Source organism: Mirounga leonina, mitochondrion, assembly GCF_011800145.1.
Source record: "Mirounga leonina mitochondrion, complete genome".
In the NCBI taxonomy this organism is placed as follows: Eukaryota; Metazoa; Chordata; class Mammalia; order Carnivora; family Phocidae; genus Mirounga; species Mirounga leonina.
The window spans coordinates 1-16,970 of NC_008422.1; the positions used below are offsets into that span (position 1 = coordinate 1).

The 16,970-nt window shown below is 39.2% G+C and overlaps 13 protein-coding genes and 24 non-coding genes across 37 annotated transcripts, besides 2 other annotated features; 28 read left to right on the top strand and 9 right to left on the bottom strand. All coding sequences in view use genetic code 2, as the record gives it.

Moving 5' to 3' along the window:
* Positions 1-71, top strand: tRNA-Phe. Its single transcript has one exon. It is a non-coding gene; the product is annotated as a tRNA-Phe (tRNA).
* On the top strand, positions 72-1,037 carry 12S rRNA. The gene has a single exon. It is a non-coding gene; the product is annotated as a s-rRNA (ribosomal RNA).
* Positions 1,038-1,104, top strand: tRNA-Val. The gene has a single exon. It is a non-coding gene; the product is annotated as a tRNA-Val (tRNA).
* 16S rRNA lies at positions 1,105-2,676 on the top strand. Its single transcript has one exon. It is a non-coding gene; the product is annotated as a l-rRNA (ribosomal RNA).
* On the top strand, positions 2,677-2,751 carry tRNA-Leu(UUR). Its single transcript has one exon. It is a non-coding gene; the product is annotated as a tRNA-Leu (tRNA).
* Positions 2,752-2,753: 2 nt separating this feature from the next.
* On the top strand, positions 2,754-3,710 carry ND1 (NADH dehydrogenase subunit 1). Its single transcript has one exon. It carries the CDS (start codon positions 2,754-2,756, stop codon positions 3,708-3,710), a length of 957 nt encoding a protein of 318 aa, YP_778773.1.
* tRNA-Ile lies at positions 3,710-3,778 on the top strand. The gene has a single exon. It is a non-coding gene; the product is annotated as a tRNA-Ile (tRNA).
* tRNA-Gln lies at positions 3,776-3,848 on the bottom strand. The gene has a single exon. It is a non-coding gene; the product is annotated as a tRNA-Gln (tRNA).
* Position 3,849: 1 nt separating this feature from the next.
* Positions 3,850-3,918, top strand: tRNA-Met. Its single transcript has one exon. It is a non-coding gene; the product is annotated as a tRNA-Met (tRNA).
* Positions 3,919-4,962, top strand: ND2 (NADH dehydrogenase subunit 2). Its single transcript has one exon. It carries the CDS (start codon positions 3,919-3,921, stop codon positions 4,960-4,962), a length of 1,044 nt encoding a protein of 347 aa, YP_778774.1.
* On the top strand, positions 4,961-5,028 carry tRNA-Trp. Its single transcript has one exon. It is a non-coding gene; the product is annotated as a tRNA-Trp (tRNA).
* A 10-nt stretch (positions 5,029-5,038) lies between these two features.
* On the bottom strand, positions 5,039-5,107 carry tRNA-Ala. Its single transcript has one exon. It is a non-coding gene; the product is annotated as a tRNA-Ala (tRNA).
* A 1-nt stretch (position 5,108) lies between these two features.
* On the bottom strand, positions 5,109-5,181 carry tRNA-Asn. Its single transcript has one exon. It is a non-coding gene; the product is annotated as a tRNA-Asn (tRNA).
* Positions 5,181-5,218: an origin of replication (origin of L strand replication).
* Positions 5,215-5,282, bottom strand: tRNA-Cys. Its single transcript has one exon. It is a non-coding gene; the product is annotated as a tRNA-Cys (tRNA).
* Positions 5,283-5,351, bottom strand: tRNA-Tyr. The gene has a single exon. It is a non-coding gene; the product is annotated as a tRNA-Tyr (tRNA).
* Position 5,352: 1 nt separating this feature from the next.
* Positions 5,353-6,897, top strand: COX1 (cytochrome c oxidase subunit I). The gene has a single exon. It carries the CDS (start codon positions 5,353-5,355, stop codon positions 6,895-6,897), a length of 1,545 nt encoding a protein of 514 aa, YP_778775.1.
* Positions 6,895-6,963, bottom strand: tRNA-Ser(UCN). The gene has a single exon. It is a non-coding gene; the product is annotated as a tRNA-Ser (tRNA).
* A 6-nt stretch (positions 6,964-6,969) lies between these two features.
* tRNA-Asp lies at positions 6,970-7,036 on the top strand. Its single transcript has one exon. It is a non-coding gene; the product is annotated as a tRNA-Asp (tRNA).
* On the top strand, positions 7,037-7,720 carry COX2 (cytochrome c oxidase subunit II). Its single transcript has one exon. It carries the CDS (start codon positions 7,037-7,039, stop codon positions 7,718-7,720), a length of 684 nt encoding a protein of 227 aa, YP_778776.1.
* A 1-nt stretch (position 7,721) lies between these two features.
* On the top strand, positions 7,722-7,790 carry tRNA-Lys. Its single transcript has one exon. It is a non-coding gene; the product is annotated as a tRNA-Lys (tRNA).
* Position 7,791: 1 nt separating this feature from the next.
* ATP8 (ATP synthase F0 subunit 8) lies at positions 7,792-7,995 on the top strand. The gene has a single exon. It carries the CDS (start codon positions 7,792-7,794, stop codon positions 7,993-7,995), a length of 204 nt encoding a protein of 67 aa, YP_778777.1.
* On the top strand, positions 7,953-8,633 carry ATP6 (ATP synthase F0 subunit 6). Its single transcript has one exon. It carries the CDS (start codon positions 7,953-7,955, stop codon positions 8,631-8,633), a length of 681 nt encoding a protein of 226 aa, YP_778778.1.
* COX3 (cytochrome c oxidase subunit III) lies at positions 8,633-9,416 on the top strand. The gene has a single exon. A coding segment is annotated over exon 1 (784 nt).
* Positions 9,417-9,484, top strand: tRNA-Gly. The gene has a single exon. It is a non-coding gene; the product is annotated as a tRNA-Gly (tRNA).
* Positions 9,485-9,831, top strand: ND3 (NADH dehydrogenase subunit 3). Its single transcript has one exon. A coding segment is annotated over exon 1 (347 nt).
* On the top strand, positions 9,832-9,900 carry tRNA-Arg. Its single transcript has one exon. It is a non-coding gene; the product is annotated as a tRNA-Arg (tRNA).
* Positions 9,901-10,197, top strand: ND4L (NADH dehydrogenase subunit 4L). Its single transcript has one exon. It carries the CDS (start codon positions 9,901-9,903, stop codon positions 10,195-10,197), a length of 297 nt encoding a protein of 98 aa, YP_778781.1.
* Positions 10,191-11,568, top strand: ND4 (NADH dehydrogenase subunit 4). The gene has a single exon. A coding segment is annotated over exon 1 (1,378 nt).
* tRNA-His lies at positions 11,569-11,637 on the top strand. The gene has a single exon. It is a non-coding gene; the product is annotated as a tRNA-His (tRNA).
* Positions 11,638-11,696, top strand: tRNA-Ser(AGY). Its single transcript has one exon. It is a non-coding gene; the product is annotated as a tRNA-Ser (tRNA).
* Positions 11,697-11,766, top strand: tRNA-Leu(CUN). Its single transcript has one exon. It is a non-coding gene; the product is annotated as a tRNA-Leu (tRNA).
* On the top strand, positions 11,767-13,587 carry ND5 (NADH dehydrogenase subunit 5). The gene has a single exon. The coding sequence runs from the start codon at positions 11,767-11,769 to the stop codon at positions 13,585-13,587; it is 1,821 nt and encodes a 606-aa protein (YP_778783.1).
* On the bottom strand, positions 13,571-14,098 carry ND6 (NADH dehydrogenase subunit 6). Its single transcript has one exon. The coding sequence runs from the start codon at positions 14,096-14,098 to the stop codon at positions 13,571-13,573; it is 528 nt and encodes a 175-aa protein (YP_778784.1).
* tRNA-Glu lies at positions 14,099-14,167 on the bottom strand. The gene has a single exon. It is a non-coding gene; the product is annotated as a tRNA-Glu (tRNA).
* A 4-nt stretch (positions 14,168-14,171) lies between these two features.
* Positions 14,172-15,311, top strand: CYTB (cytochrome b). Its single transcript has one exon. The coding sequence runs from the start codon at positions 14,172-14,174 to the stop codon at positions 15,309-15,311; it is 1,140 nt and encodes a 379-aa protein (YP_778785.1).
* Positions 15,312-15,382, top strand: tRNA-Thr. Its single transcript has one exon. It is a non-coding gene; the product is annotated as a tRNA-Thr (tRNA).
* tRNA-Pro lies at positions 15,382-15,447 on the bottom strand. The gene has a single exon. It is a non-coding gene; the product is annotated as a tRNA-Pro (tRNA).
* Positions 15,448-16,970: a D loop.

Sequence of the window (16,970 nt, forward strand, 5' to 3'; positions counted from 1 at the left end):
GTTAATGTAGCTTAATAAACCAAAGCAAGGCACTGAAAATGCCTAGATGAGCCATAAAGGCTCCATAAACATAAAGGTTTGGTCCTAGCCCTCCTATTGATTCTTAATAAGATTATACATGCAAGCCTCCGCATCCCGGTGAAAATGCCCTCTAAATCTCACATGACTGAGTAAAAGGAGCAGGTATCAAGCACACTAAACAAGTAGCTCATAACACCTTGCTTAACCACACCCCCACGGGACACAGCAGTAATAAAAATTAAGCCATGAACGAAAGTTCGACTAAGCTATATTAAATACCCAGGGTTGGTAAATTTCGTGCCAGCCACCGCGGTCATACGATTAACCCAAATCAATAGGTCCTCGGCGTAAAGCGTGTTAAAAACTTAATTTACACTAAAGTTAAAAACTAACCAAGCCGTAAAAAGCTACCGTTAGCATAAAATAAACTACGAAAGTGACTTTACTAACTCTGATTACACGATAGCTAAGACCCAAACTGGGATTAGATACCCCACTATGCTTAGCCCTAAACATAAATAGTTAACGCAACAAAACTATTCGCCAGAGAACTACTAGCAACAGCTTAAAACTCAAAGGACTTGGCGGTGCTTCACACCCCTCTAGAGGAGCCTGTTCTATAATCGATAAACCCCGATAAACCTCACCACTCCTTGCTAATTCAGTCTATATACCGCCATCTTCAGCAAACCCTTAAAAGGAATAGAAGTAAGCACAATAATTACCACATAAAAAAGTTAGGTCAAGGTGTAACCCATGGAGTGGGAAGAAATGGGCTACATTTTCTAAATAAGAACAATAACACACGAAAGTTTTTATGAAACTAACAAACTAAAGGTGGATTTAGCAGTAAATTAAGAATAGAGAGCTTAATTGAACCGGGCCATGAAGCACGCACACACCGCCCGTCACCCTCCTCAAATATATTCTCCAAACTAAATAAAACAGACACAAAAACACATAGAGGAGACAAGTCGTAACAAGGTAAGCATACTGGAAAGTGTGCTTGGATAAACCAAAGTGTAGCTTAAATAAAGCATCTGGCTTACACCCAGAAGATTTCACATTCAATGACCACTTTGAACTAAAGCTAGCCCAAACAACAAACAACTAAACTACTAAAACAAAAATCAAACAAAACATTTAGTTACATACTAAAGTATAGGAGATAGAAATTTTAATCGGAGCTATAGAGACAGTACCGCAAGGGAAAGATGAAAGAAAATTTAAAGTAAAAAACAGCAAAGATTACCCCTTCTACCTTTTGCATAATGAATTAGCCAGAACAACTTAACAAAGAGAACTTAAGCTAAGCCCCCCGAAACCAGACGAGCTACCTATGAACAATCCTCCAGGATGAACTCATCTATGTGGCAAAATAGTGAGAAGATTTATAGGTAGAGGTGAAAAGCCTAACGAGCCTGGTGATAGCTGGTTACCCAAAATAGAATTTCAGTTCAACTTTAAACTTACCTAAAACCCACAAAATTTTAATGTAAGTTTAAAATATAATCTAAAAAGGTACAGCTTTTTAGATCAAGGATACAACCTTACTTAGAGAGTAAATACTAAATAAACCATAGTAGGCCTAAAAGCAGCCACCAATTAAGAAAGCGTTAAAGCTCAACAACTTAATTAACATAATACCAAAAATCTAAAACTAACTCCTAACATAATACTGGGTCAATCTATCCAATTATAGAAGAGACAATGCTAATATGAGTAACAAGAAACTTTTTCTCCTTGCATAAACTTATAACCGAAACGAATACCCACTGATAGTTAACAACAAGATAAAATCAACTAAACAATTAATACACCTATCAAACCAATTGTTAAACCAACACAGGAATGCAACCAAGGAAAGATTAAAAGAAGTAAAAGGAACTCGGCAAACACAAACCCCGCCTGTTTACCAAAAACATCACCTCCAGCATTACCAGTATTGGAGGCACTGCCTGCCCAGTGACATAAGTTAAACGGCCGCGGTATCCTGACCGTGCAAAGGTAGCATAATCATTTGTTCTGTAAATTAGGACTTGTATGAATGGCCACACGAGGGTTTAACTGTCTCTTACTTCCAATCAGTGAAATTGACCTTCCCGTGAAGAGGCGGGAATAAAACAATAAGACGAGAAGACCCTATGGAGCTTTAATTAACTAATCCAATAGAACATAATCAACTAACCAACAGGAAACTAAAACCATTCTATAATGGATTAACAATTTAGGTTGGGGTGACCTCGGAGAATAAAACAACCTCCGAGTGATACAAACCTAGACTAACCAGTCAAAGTATCACATCATTAATTGATCCAAAAATTTTGATCAACGGAACAAGTTACCCTAGGGATAACAGCGCAATCCTATTCAAGAGTCCATATCGACAATAGGGTTTACGACCTCGATGTTGGATCAGGACATCCTAATGGTGCAGCAGCTATTAAGGGTTCGTTTGTTCAACGATTAAAGTCCTACGTGATCTGAGTTCAGACCGGAGTAATCCAGGTCGGTTTCTATCTATTAACCAATTCCTCCCAGTACGAAAGGATAAGAGGAACAAGGTCCACCTTAACAAAGCACCTTAGGACCAACAGATGATATAATCTTAATCTAAACAGTCCAACTCCCCTATAAGTCCAAGAAACAGGACTTGTTAGGGTGGCAGAGCCCGGTAACTGCATAAAACTTAAACCTTTATATTCAGAGGTTCAACTCCTCTCCCTAACAACATGTTCATAATCAATATCGCATCATTAATTATTCCAATCCTACTTGCCGTAGCCTTCCTAACACTAGTAGAACGAAAAGTACTAGGCTACATACAACTCCGAAAAGGACCCAACATCGTAGGACCCTACGGACTCCTACAACCTATCGCAGACGCTGTAAAACTATTCACCAAAGAACCCTTACGACCACTAACATCCTCCACATCCATATTCATTATAGCCCCAATTTTAGCCCTAACCCTAGCCCTAACCATATGAGTCCCCCTACCCATACCATACCCCCTTATTAACATAAACCTAGGAGTACTATTTATGCTAGCAATATCAAGCCTAGCCGTCTATTCAATCCTATGATCAGGATGAGCCTCAGGCTCAGGATACGCCCTAATCGGAGCCCTACGAGCTGTAGCCCAAACAATCTCATACGAAGTAACCCTAGCCATCATCCTACTATCAGTCCTATTAATAAATGGATCCTTCACTCTATCAACACTAATTACTACCCAAGAACATCTATGACTAATTTTCCCTGCATGACCCTTAGCCATAATATGATTTATCTCTACTCTAGCAGAAACCAACCGCGCCCCATTCGACCTGACAGAAGGAGAATCAGAACTTGTCTCAGGATTTAATGTAGAATACGCAGCAGGCCCATTCGCCATGTTCTTCCTAGCAGAATACGCTAACATCATTATAATAAACATCTTCACAACTCTCCTATTCTTTGGAGCATTCCACACCCCATTCATGCCCGAACTCTACACCATCAACTTCACCATGAAAACCCTAATACTAACAATTCTATTTCTATGAATTCGAGCATCATACCCACGATTCCGATACGACCAACTAATACATCTTCTATGAAAAAATTTCCTACCCCTCACACTAGCCCTATGCATGTGACACGTCACACTACCTATTATCTCAGCAAGCATTCCTCCTCAAACATAAGAAATATGTCTGACAAAAGAGTTACTTTGATAGAGTAAATAATAGAGGTTTAAACCCCCTTATTTCTAGAACAATAGGAATCGAACCTAACCTTAAGAATTCAAAAATCTTCGTGCTACCTAAATACACTATATCCTATAGTAAGGTCAGCTAAATAAGCTATCGGGCCCATACCCCGAAAATGTTGGTTAACTCCCTTCCCGTACTAATAAAACCCCACATCCTCATCGCTATCATAACAACTGTCATATCAGGAACTGTAATTGTTCTTACAAGCTCCCACTGACTATTAACTTGAATCGGCTTCGAAATAAACATACTAGCAATTATCCCAATCCTAATAAAAACCCATAACCCACGAGCCACAGAAGCATCCACAAAATACTTTCTAACACAAGCTACCGCATCAATACTCCTAATAATAGGAATTATCATTAATTTAATATTTTCAGGACAATGAACAATCTCAAAAATCCCAAACCCAATTGCATCAGGCCTAATAACCATTGCTCTAGCAATAAAGCTAGGTATAGCTCCCTTTCACTTCTGAGTACCCGAAGTAACACAAGGAGTCCCATTATCCTCAGGCATAATCTTACTTACATGACAAAAAATTGCACCCCTATCCGTCCTCTACCAAATCTCATCATCCATCAACCCTAAACTAATAATCTCCATAGCAATTGTATCAGTACTAGTTGGAGGCTGAGGAGGACTCAACCAAACCCAACTCCGAAAAATCCTAGCTTACTCGTCAATTACCCATATAGGATGAATAGCCATTATCCTAACATATAACCCCACCCTCATACTCCTAAACCTTACAATCTACATCATAATGACTCTAAGCACATTCACGCTACTTATTCATAACTCATCTACAACAATATCATCACTATCACAATCATGAAACAAACTACCACTTACAACATCACTAATCTTAATACTAATACTATCATTAGGAGGCCTCCCCCCACTATCAGGCTTCATACCCAAGTGAATAATTATTCAAGAACTAACAAAAAATGACATAATCATCCTACCAACATTTATAGCTATCACAGCACTTCTAAATCTATATTTCTACATACGACTATCCTACACCACAACACTAACCATATTCCCCTCAGCAAACAACATAAAAATAAAATGACAATTCGAAAGTACAAAAAAAATCATCCTCCTACCACCATTAATTATTACCTCAACTATACTACTTCCCATAACCCCAATAATATCAATCCTAGAATAGAGATTTAGGCTAAGATAGACCAAGGGCCTTCAAAGCCCTAAGTAAGTATAATCAACTTAATCTCTGCAAACCCATCTAAGGACTGCAAGACTTTATCTTACATCAACTGAATGCAAATCAACTACTTTAATTAAGCTAAGCCCTTACTAGATTGATGGGCCTCTATCCCATAAAACTTTAGTTAACAGCTAAACACCCTAATCAACTGGCTTCAATCTACTTCTCCCGCCGCGTAGGAAAAAAAAGGCGGGAGAAGTCCCGGCAGGGTTGAAGCTGCTTCTTTGAATTTGCAATTCAACGTGATATTTCACTACAGGACTTGGTAAAAGAAGGACTAGAGACCTCCATAATTAGATTTACAGTCTAATGCTTTTATCAGCCATCTTACCTATGTTCGTAAATCGATGACTATTCTCTACAAATCATAAAGACATCGGCACTCTCTACCTATTATTTGGTGCATGAGCCGGCATAGTAGGCACCGCCCTCAGTCTTTTAATTCGCGCAGAACTAGGGCAGCCTGGCGCTTTACTAGGAGACGATCAGATCTATAACGTGATTGTCACCGCTCACGCATTCGTAATAATCTTTTTTATAGTAATACCTATCATGATCGGAGGTTTCGGAAACTGGTTAGTACCTCTAATGATTGGTGCCCCTGACATAGCATTTCCCCGAATAAATAATATAAGCTTCTGACTTCTACCACCATCCTTCCTATTACTATTAGCTTCCTCCATAGTAGAAGCAGGTGCAGGAACAGGATGAACCGTCTATCCCCCTCTAGCTGGTAACCTAGCCCATGCAGGAGCATCTGTAGACCTAACAATTTTCTCTCTTCACTTGGCAGGTGTATCATCCATCCTTGGAGCCATCAACTTTATTACCACTATTATTAACATAAAACCCCCTGCAATATCTCAATATCAAATTCCCTTATTCGTATGATCCGTACTAATTACAGCAGTACTTCTGCTATTATCACTACCAGTTCTAGCAGCTGGTATTACTATACTACTTACAGACCGAAATCTAAATACAACATTCTTTGATCCTGCTGGAGGAGGTGACCCTATTCTATATCAACATCTATTCTGATTCTTTGGACACCCCGAAGTATATATTCTAATTCTTCCAGGATTTGGAATAATCTCACACATCGTCACCTACTACTCAGGAAAAAAAGAACCCTTCGGCTATATAGGAATAGTCTGAGCAATAATATCCATTGGTTTCCTAGGCTTCATTGTATGAGCTCATCATATATTTACCGTAGGAATAGATGTTGACACACGAGCTTATTTCACTTCAGCCACTATAATTATTGCAATTCCAACAGGAGTAAAAGTCTTCAGCTGACTGGCTACTCTGCACGGAGGCAATATCAAATGATCTCCAGCCATACTATGAGCTCTAGGATTTATTTTCCTATTCACAGTTGGAGGTCTTACGGGCATCGTACTAGCAAATTCGTCACTGGACATCGTGCTCCATGATACATACTATGTAGTAGCGCACTTCCACTACGTACTATCAATAGGAGCAGTCTTCGCCATTATGGGCGGATTTGTACACTGATTCCCCTTATTCTCAGGCTTCACTCTCGATGACACCTGAGCAAAAATTCACTTTACAATTATATTTGTTGGAGTTAACATAACATTTTTCCCTCAACATTTCTTAGGTCTATCAGGAATACCTCGACGATATTCCGACTATCCAGACGCCTATACAACATGAAACACAGTCTCTTCTATAGGTTCATTTATCTCACTTACAGCAGTAATATTAATAGTCTTCATGATTTGAGAAGCCTTCGCATCAAAACGAGAAGTAGCAACAGTTGAATTAACCACAACAAACATAGAGTGACTACACGGATGCCCTCCTCCCTACCATACATTCGAAGAACCTACTTACGTTGTATTAAAATAAGAAAGGAAGGAATCGAACCCTCTGAAACTGGTTTCAAGCCAACACCATAACCTTTATGTCTTTCTCAATCAAGAGGCATTAGTAAAAATTACATAACTTTGTCAAAGCTAAATTATAGGTGAAAATCCTTTATGCCTCTATGGCGTACCCTTTCCAAATAGGTTTACAAGACGCAACTTCTCCTATTATAGAAGAATTACTATACTTCCACGACCACACGCTAATAATTGTATTTTTAATTAGCTCACTAGTACTCTACATTATCTCACTTATATTGACCACAAAACTAACCCACACAAATACAATAGACGCACAAGAAGTAGAAACAGTATGAACGATCCTACCAGCTATTATCCTTATCCTAATTGCTTTACCCTCACTACGAATCCTTTACATAATAGATGAAATTAACAACCCTTCCTTAACCGTAAAAACTATAGGACATCAATGATATTGAAGCTATGAATACACAGATTACGAAGATCTAAATTTTGACTCATACATAATTCCTACACAAGACCTAAAACCCGGAGAACTACGACTACTAGAAGTAGACAACCGAGTAGTTCTTCCAATAGAAATAACAATTCGCATGCTAATCTCATCAGAAGACGTACTTCACTCATGAGCTGTACCATCCCTGGGACTAAAAACCGACGCCATCCCAGGACGACTAAACCAAACAACCCTAATATCCACACGACCAGGACTATACTACGGTCAGTGTTCAGAAATCTGTGGTTCTAATCATAGCTTTATACCTATTGTCCTCGAACTGGTTCCATTGTCCTACTTTGAAAAGTGATCCGCTTCAATACTTTAATCATTAGGAAGCTGTACAGCGTTAACCTTTTAAGTTAAAGACTGAGAGTACTTAAATCTCTCCTTAATGAAATGCCACAATTAGATACATCAACCTGATTCACTGTAATTCTCTCCATGATCTTAACCCTATTCATTATATTTCAACTGAAAATCTCCAAACATCACTTCCCAATGAATCCAGAACTAAAACAAACATCACTACTAAAAAGTAATGCACCTTGAGAAGAAAAATGAACGAAAATCTATTCACCTCTTTCGCTACCCCTACAATAATAGGCCTCCCCATCGTAATCTTAGTCATCTTATTCCCAAGTATTCTATTTCCCTCTCCCGATCGACTAATTAATAACCGCCTTACCTCAATTCAACAATGACTAATTCAACTAACATCAAAACAAATACTATCAATTCACAACCATAAAGGGCAAACATGAGCACTAATACTTATATCACTCATCCTATTTATTGGATCTACCAATCTATTAGGCCTTCTACCACATTCATTTACCCCTACCACTCAACTATCTATAAACCTAGGCATAGCCATCCCCTTATGAGCGGGAACAGTCATTACAGGGTTTCGATATAAGATAAAAATATCCTTAGCCCATTTTCTACCTCAAGGAACACCCTTACTCCTCATTCCAATATTAGTGATTATTGAAACTATTAGCCTATTTATTCAACCCATAGCCCTGGCCGTACGACTAACAGCCAATATTACTGCAGGTCACCTACTAATTCACCTAATTGGAGGAGCTACTCTTGTTCTTATAAGTATTAGCACTGCTACAGCCTCAATCACTTTTATTATCCTTATTCTACTCACTATCCTAGAATTTGCCGTAGCCCTTATCCAAGCCTATGTTTTCACACTACTAGTTAGTTTATATTTACATGATAACACCTAATGACTCACCAAACCCATGCATATCACATAGTTAACCCTAGTCCATGACCACTAACAGGAGCTCTTTCGGCCCTCCTTATGACATCCGGCCTAATTATATGATTCCATTTCAATTCAATATACTTACTTCTGCTAGGCCTCACAACTAACACCCTAACCATATATCAATGATGACGAGACATTATCCGAGAAAGCACATTCCAAGGTCATCACACCCCAATTGTCCAAAAAGGCTTACGATATGGCATAATTCTTTTTATTGTATCAGAAGTATTCTTTTTCGCAGGCTTTTTCTGAGCCTTTTACCACTCCAGCTTAGCACCTACCCCTGAACTAGGAGGATGTTGACCACCTACAGGCATTATTCCCCTAAACCCAATAGAAGTTCCCCTACTAAATACTTCCGTACTCTTAGCCTCAGGAGTATCAATTACTTGAGCCCACCATAGCCTAATAGAAGGAAATCGCAAACATATGCTCCAAGCACTGTTTATTACTATCTCCCTAGGCGTTTATTTCACATTATTACAAGCCTCAGAGTACTACGAAACCCCTTTTACAATCTCCGATGGAGTGTATGGCTCTACTTTCTTCATGGCAACAGGATTCCACGGACTGCACGTAATTATTGGCTCTACTTTCCTAATTGTATGCTTTATACGACAATTAAAATTTCACTTCACATCTAATCACCACTTTGGATTTGAAGCCGCTGCTTGATACTGACATTTCGTAGACGTAGTGTGACTCTTCCTATATGTATCTATCTATTGATGAGGATCCTACTTCTTTAGTATAATCAGTACAGTTGACTTCCAATCAACTAGCTCTGGTTTAATCCAGAAAGAAGTAATAAACATAGTACTAGCCCTATTCACCAATACCATCCTAGCCTCCCTACTTGTACTAATTGCATTTTGACTCCCCCAACTAAATATTTACTCAGAAAAAGTTAGCCCTTACGAATGCGGATTTGACCCCATAGGATCAGCACGCCTACCCTTCTCCATAAAATTTTTCTTAGTAGCCATCACATTCCTACTATTCGATCTAGAAATCGCCCTACTCCTACCACTTCCATGAGCATCACATACGGATAACCTTACTACTATACTCACCATAGCACTACTACTTATCTCCCTCTTAGCCGCAAGCCTAGCCTACGAATGAACTGAAAAAGGGCTAGAATGGGCAGAATATGGTAATTAGTTTAACTTAAAACAAATGATTTCGACTCATTAAACTATGACTTACATCATAATTACCAAATGACTATAGTATATGCCAATATCTTCTTGGCCTTTATCATATCTCTCATAGGACTGCTCATATACCGGTCTCACCTAATATCCTCCCTACTCTGCCTAGAAGGTATAATACTATCATTATTTGTAATAATAACAGTAACAATCTTAAATAACCATTTCACATTAGCCAGTATAACCCCCATTATCCTACTCGTCTTCGCTGCCTGTGAAGCAGCCCTAGGATTATCACTTCTAGTAATAGTATCCAACACATACGGAACTGACTACGTACAAAATCTGAACCTCCTACAATGCTAAAAATCATCCTCCCCACTATAATACTTATACCTCTGACATGAATGTCAAAACCTAATATAATCTGGATTAATACAACAACCTATAGCCTATTAATTAGCCTAATCAGCTTATCTTTCCTAAATCAACTTAACGACAACTGCATAAACCTATCCCTATTATTCTTCACAGACTCCCTATCCGCTCCACTACTAGCACTTACAACATGACTCCTACCCCTAATACTCATAGCCAGCCAATTCCACCTATCAAAAGAACCACTAACCCGAAAAAAACTGTATATTACTATACTAATCTTACTACAATTATTTCTAATTATAACATTCACCGCCACAGAACTAATTATATTCTATATCTTATTTGAAGCGACCCTAGTACCTACCTTAATCATTATTACCCGATGAGGAAACCAAACAGAACGTCTAAACGCAGGAATATACTTCCTATTCTACACCTTAGTAGGATCCCTACCTCTACTAGTAGCCTTACTATTTATTCAAAACAACATAGGCACATTAAATTTCTTAATACTCCAGCTCTTAACCCAACCCATACTAAACTCCTGATCTAATACCCTCCTATGACTAGCATGCATAATAGCATTTATAGTTAAGATACCCCTATACGGACTCCACCTATGACTGCCCAAAGCACACGTAGAGGCACCCATCGCCGGATCAATAGTACTTGCTGCAGTACTTCTAAAATTAGGAGGCTATGGAATAATACGAATAACAATAATACTCAACCCATTAACTAACTCTATAGCATACCCCTTCATAATACTATCACTATGAGGTATAATCATAACAAGTTCTATCTGCTTACGCCAAACAGACCTCAAATCTCTAATCGCATACTCCTCCGTCAGCCACATAGCCCTAGTTATCATAGCAATCCTTATCCAAACCCCATGAAGTTATATAGGAGCAACAGCCCTAATAATTGCTCACGGCTTAACATCATCTATACTCTTTTGCTTGGCTAACTCCAACTACGAGCGCACCCATAGCCGAACCATAATCCTCGCACGCGGACTTCAAATACTCCTACCCTTAATAGCAGCATGATGACTACTAGCAAGCCTCACCAACTTAGCTCTTCCCCCTACCATTAACCTAATCGGAGAATTATTCGTAGTAATAGCCTCATTTTCATGATCCAACATTACTATTATTCTAACAGGAACCAACATCATCATCACTGCCCTATATTCATTATATATATTAATCACTACACAACGTGGAAAATTCACCCATCATGTCAAAAACATTAAGCCTTCATTCACACGAGAAAATGCCTTAATGGCACTCCACCTAATTCCCCTACTTCTACTATCACTTAACCCCAAAATCATTTTAGGGCCCATTTACTGTAAATATAGTCTAAAAAAGATATTAGATTGTGAATCTAACGATAAAAGCTCAAACCTTTTTATTTACCGAAAAAGAACGCAAGAACTGCTAATTCATGCCTCCATGCATAAAAACATGGCTTTTTCAACTTTTAAAGGATAGAAGTAATCCATTGGTCTTAGGAACCAAAAAATTGGTGCAACTCCAAATAAAAGTAATTAACCTATTCACCTCCTCCATTATCACATCACTATCTATATTAACACTTCCAATTATCCTAACTAGCACTTCAATCTACAAAAATAAACTTTATCCACAATATGTAAAAACCACTATCTCATACGCCTTCATAATTAGCATAATCCCCACAATAATATTTATTTACTCAGGAAAAGAAATAATTATCTCAAACTGACACTGAATAACTATTCAAACCATAAAACTCACACTAAGCTTCAAATTTGACTACTTTTCCATAATCTTCATACCCGTAGCCCTCTTTGTCACCTGATCCATCATAGAATTCTCAATATGATATATGCACTCAGACCCTTTCATCAACCGATTCTTTAAATACCTACTAATATTCCTCATTACCATAATAATTCTGGTTACCGCAAACAACCTATTCCAACTATTCATTGGCTGAGAAGGAGTAGGCATCATATCATTCCTTCTCATCGGATGATGACACGGACGAACCGATGCAAACACAGCCGCCCTACAAGCAGTCCTCTATAACCGCATTGGAGACGTAGGCTTTATTATAGCCATAGCATGATTTCTAATTAACCTAAACACATGAGAACTTCAACAGATCTTTATCATCCACCATGACAATCTAAACATACCACTCATAGGCCTTTTACTAGCAGCAACCGGAAAATCAGCCCAATTTGGACTCCACCCATGACTACCATCAGCTATAGAAGGCCCCACCCCAGTATCTGCTTTACTACACTCCAGCACTATAGTAGTAGCAGGGGTCTTCCTTCTAATCCGATTTCACCCACTAACAGAACACAATACATTAATACAAACAGCTACCCTATGCCTAGGAGCTATTACTACACTGTTTACAGCAATCTGTGCACTCACCCAGAACGATATCAAGAAAATCATCGCATTCTCAACCTCAAGCCAATTAGGGCTCATAATTGTTACAATTGGCATCAACCAACCATACCTAGCATTCCTACACATCTGTACCCACGCATTCTTTAAAGCTATACTATTCATATGCTCTGGATCTATTATCCATAGCTTAAATGATGAACAAGACATCCGAAAAATAGGAGGATTATACAAAGCATTACCATTCACCACCACCTCACTAATTGTAGGGAGCCTAGCACTCACAGGAATACCTTTCCTCACAGGTTTCTACTCTAAAGACCTAATCATCGAAACCGCCAACATGTCGAATACCAACGCCTGAGCCCTACTATTAACCCTTATCGCCACATCTATGACAGCCGCCTACAGCACTCGAATTATATTCTTCACACTCCTAGGACAACCTCGATTCAATCCTATAATCACAACCAACGAAAACAACCCACTCCTAATAAACTCCATCAAACGTCTACTACTAGGAAGCATCTTCGCAGGATACCTAATCTCCCATAATATCACACCCACTACTATTCCACAAACAACCATACCTTACTATTTAAAATTAACAGCCCTTACCGTGACGCTCTTAGGATTTATCTTAGCATTAGAACTGAACCTTACCTCACAAAGTCTCAAACTCAAACATCCATCAACCCTATTTAAATTTTCCAATCTCCTTGGATACTTCCCTACCATTATCCATCGCTACATACCAGAAATAAACCTCTCAGCGAGCCAAAAACTAGCCTCAACATTACTAGACTCAATTTGACTAGAAAATGTACTACCTAAATCCATTTCTTACTTCCACATAAAAACATCAATTACCATTTCTAACCAAAAAGGCTTAATCAAATTATATTTTCTCTCCTTCGTAATTACCCTAATCCTAGCCCTAATAATAATTAATTCCCCCGAGTAACTTCCATAATCACCAGTACTCCAATAAAAAGAGACCAACCAGTCACAACAACCAATCAAGTGCCATAGCTATATAAAGCCGCAACACCCACAGCCTCCTCACTAAAAAATCCCGAATCCCCCGTATCATAAACCACTCAATCCCCCATACCATTAAACTCAAACACAACATCAACCTCATCATCCTTCAAAATATAACAAGCAAGTAATAACTCTGACAACAAACCTATAACAAAAGCACCCAGTACAGCTTTATTAGAAATTCAAACCTCAGGATACTGCTCAGTAGCTATAGCAGTCGTATAACCAAAAACAACAAGCATACCTCCCAAATAAATTAAAAAAACTATTAAACCCAAAAAAGACCCTCCAAAACTCAATACAATACCACAACCAACAGCCCCACCAACAATTAAAACAAGCCCACCATAAATAGGAGAAGGTTTAGAAGAAAACCCCACAAAACTAATTACAAAAATAACACTTAAAATAAATACAATGTACGTTATCATTATTCTCACATGGAATCTAACCATGACCAATGATATGAAAAACCATCGTTGTAATTCAACTATAAGAACACTAATGACCAACATTCGAAAGACACACCCACTAGCCAAAATCATCAACAACTCATTCATTGACCTACCCACACCACCAAATATCTCAGCATGATGAAACTTCGGGTCTCTCCTCGGAATCTGCTTGATCCTACAAATCCTAACAGGCCTATTCCTAGCTATACATTACACCTCAGACACAACCACAGCCTTTTCATCAGTCACACACATCTGCCGAGATGTAAATTACGGTTGAATCATTCGATACATACACGCAAATGGAGCCTCCATATTCTTCATCTGCCTATACATACACATAGGACGAGGACTATACTACGGCTCCTACACATTTACAGAAACATGAAACATCGGCATTATCCTCCTATTTACCATTATAGCCACAGCATTTATAGGTTACGTACTGCCATGAGGACAAATATCATTTTGAGGAGCAACCGTCATTACCAACCTACTATCAGCAGTCCCCTATGTCGGAGACGACCTAGTACAATGAATCTGAGGCGGATTTTCAATTGACAAAGCAACCCTAACACGATTCTTCGCCCTCCACTTTATCCTACCATTCGTAGCACTAGCACTAGCAGCAGTACATCTACTATTCCTACACGAAACAGGATCCAACAACCCCTCTGGAATTCCATCCGATTCAGACAAAATCCCATTCCACCCATACTACACAATCAAAGATATCTTAGGAGCCCTACTTCTTATTCTAACCCTAATACTATTAGTGTTATTCTCACCCGACTTATTAGGAGACCCCGACAACTACACCCCTGCCAACCCCCTAAGCACCCCACCACATATTAAACCCGAATGATATTTCCTATTTGCCTACGCAATCCTACGATCTATTCCCAACAAACTAGGAGGAGTTCTAGCCCTAATTCTCTCTATCCTAATTCTTGCCATTATCCCTCTACTTCACACATCGAGCCAACGAGGAATAATATTTCGACCTATCAGTCAATGCTTATTTTGACTTCTAGTAGCAGACCTACTTACATTAACATGAATTGGAGGACAACCAGTTGAACACCCCTATATCATCATCGGCCAACTAGCCTCAATTCTGTACTTTACAATCCTGCTAGTACTAATACCCATCACTAGCATTATCGAAAATAACATCCTAAAATGAAGAGTCTTTGTAGTATAATCATTACCCTGGTCTTGTAAACCAAAAACGGAGAACATACAACTCTCCCTAAGACTCAAGGAAGAGGAAATAACCCCACCATCAGCACCCAAAGCTGACATTCTACTTAAACTATCCCCTGACATCCATCCCCCTTATTCATATATAACATCACTTCCACTGTGCCATCACAGTATTCGCACCCTAGCCTATGTATATCGTGCATTACATGCTCTCCCCCATCCCAGCAGCCCTATGTATATCGTGCATTAACGGTTTGCCCCATGCATATAAGCATGTACATGAACTGGTTGATTTTACATAATGGCATACAATTACAATACCAATCTTTGGGGTAAAACTACCTATAATGGATGCATTTTCACCTAGTCCAATGAGCCTTAATCACCATGCCTCGAGAAACCAGCAACCCTTGTGAAACGTGTACCTAATCCTCGCTCCGGGCCCATGATCATGTGGGGGTTTCTATACTGAAACTATACCTGGCATCTGGTTCTTACTTCAGGGCCATAACAGCTCTAGAATTCAATCCTACTGACCTCTCAAATGGGACATCTCGATGGACTAATGACTAATCAGCCCATGATCACACATAACTGTGGTGTCATGCATTTGGTATCTTTTAATTTTTAGGGGGGGAAAGCGGTATCACTCAGCTATGACCGTAAAGGTCTCGTCGCAGTCAAATAACTTGTAGCTGGACTTATTTAATATCATTTACCAACATCATACAACCATGAGGCGCATTTTAATCCATGGTAACGGGACATAACATAGTTACGTCAGGACGTACACACGTACACACGTACGTACACACGTACGTACGTACGTACGTACGTACGTACGTACGTACGTACGTACGTACGTACGTACACACGTACGTACACACGTACGTACGTACGTACGTACGTACGTACGTACGTACGTACGTACGTACGTACGTACGTACGTACGTACGTACGTACGTACGTACGTACGTACGTACGTACGTACGTACGTACGTACGTACGTACGTACGTACGTACGTACGTACGTACGTACGTACGTACGTACGTACGTACGTACGTACGTACGTACGTACGTACGTACGTACGTACGTACGTACGTACGTACGTACGTACGTACGTACGTACGTACGCACGTACGTACGCACGTACACACGTACGTACGTACGTACGTACGTACGTACGCACGTACGTACACACGTACGCACGTACGTACGCACGTACACACGTACGTACGCACGTACACACGTACACACGTACACACGTACGCACGTACACACGTACACACGTACGTACACACGTACACACGTACACACGCACACACGTACACACGTGCGTTGTGTTAATAGATACAAAGTTAGCTAGAACAAACCCCCCTTACCCCCCGTAACCCCAACAAGTGTTATAATATATCTATTATTACTCTGCCAAACCCCAAAAACAGAGCCAAGTATATATAACATATTGATGAAGCTAGTATCTGAACCTAGTACAAAACCAACCAACCTAAATAACAGACTACTAAAACACGGGTATAATACTTTAATTTTGAATCTATCTATAGATGAACATTTTTCATCTCTGACACCCCCCTATTGATTTCTTTCCCCATCAAAAAAAGACAAATTATATACCACTA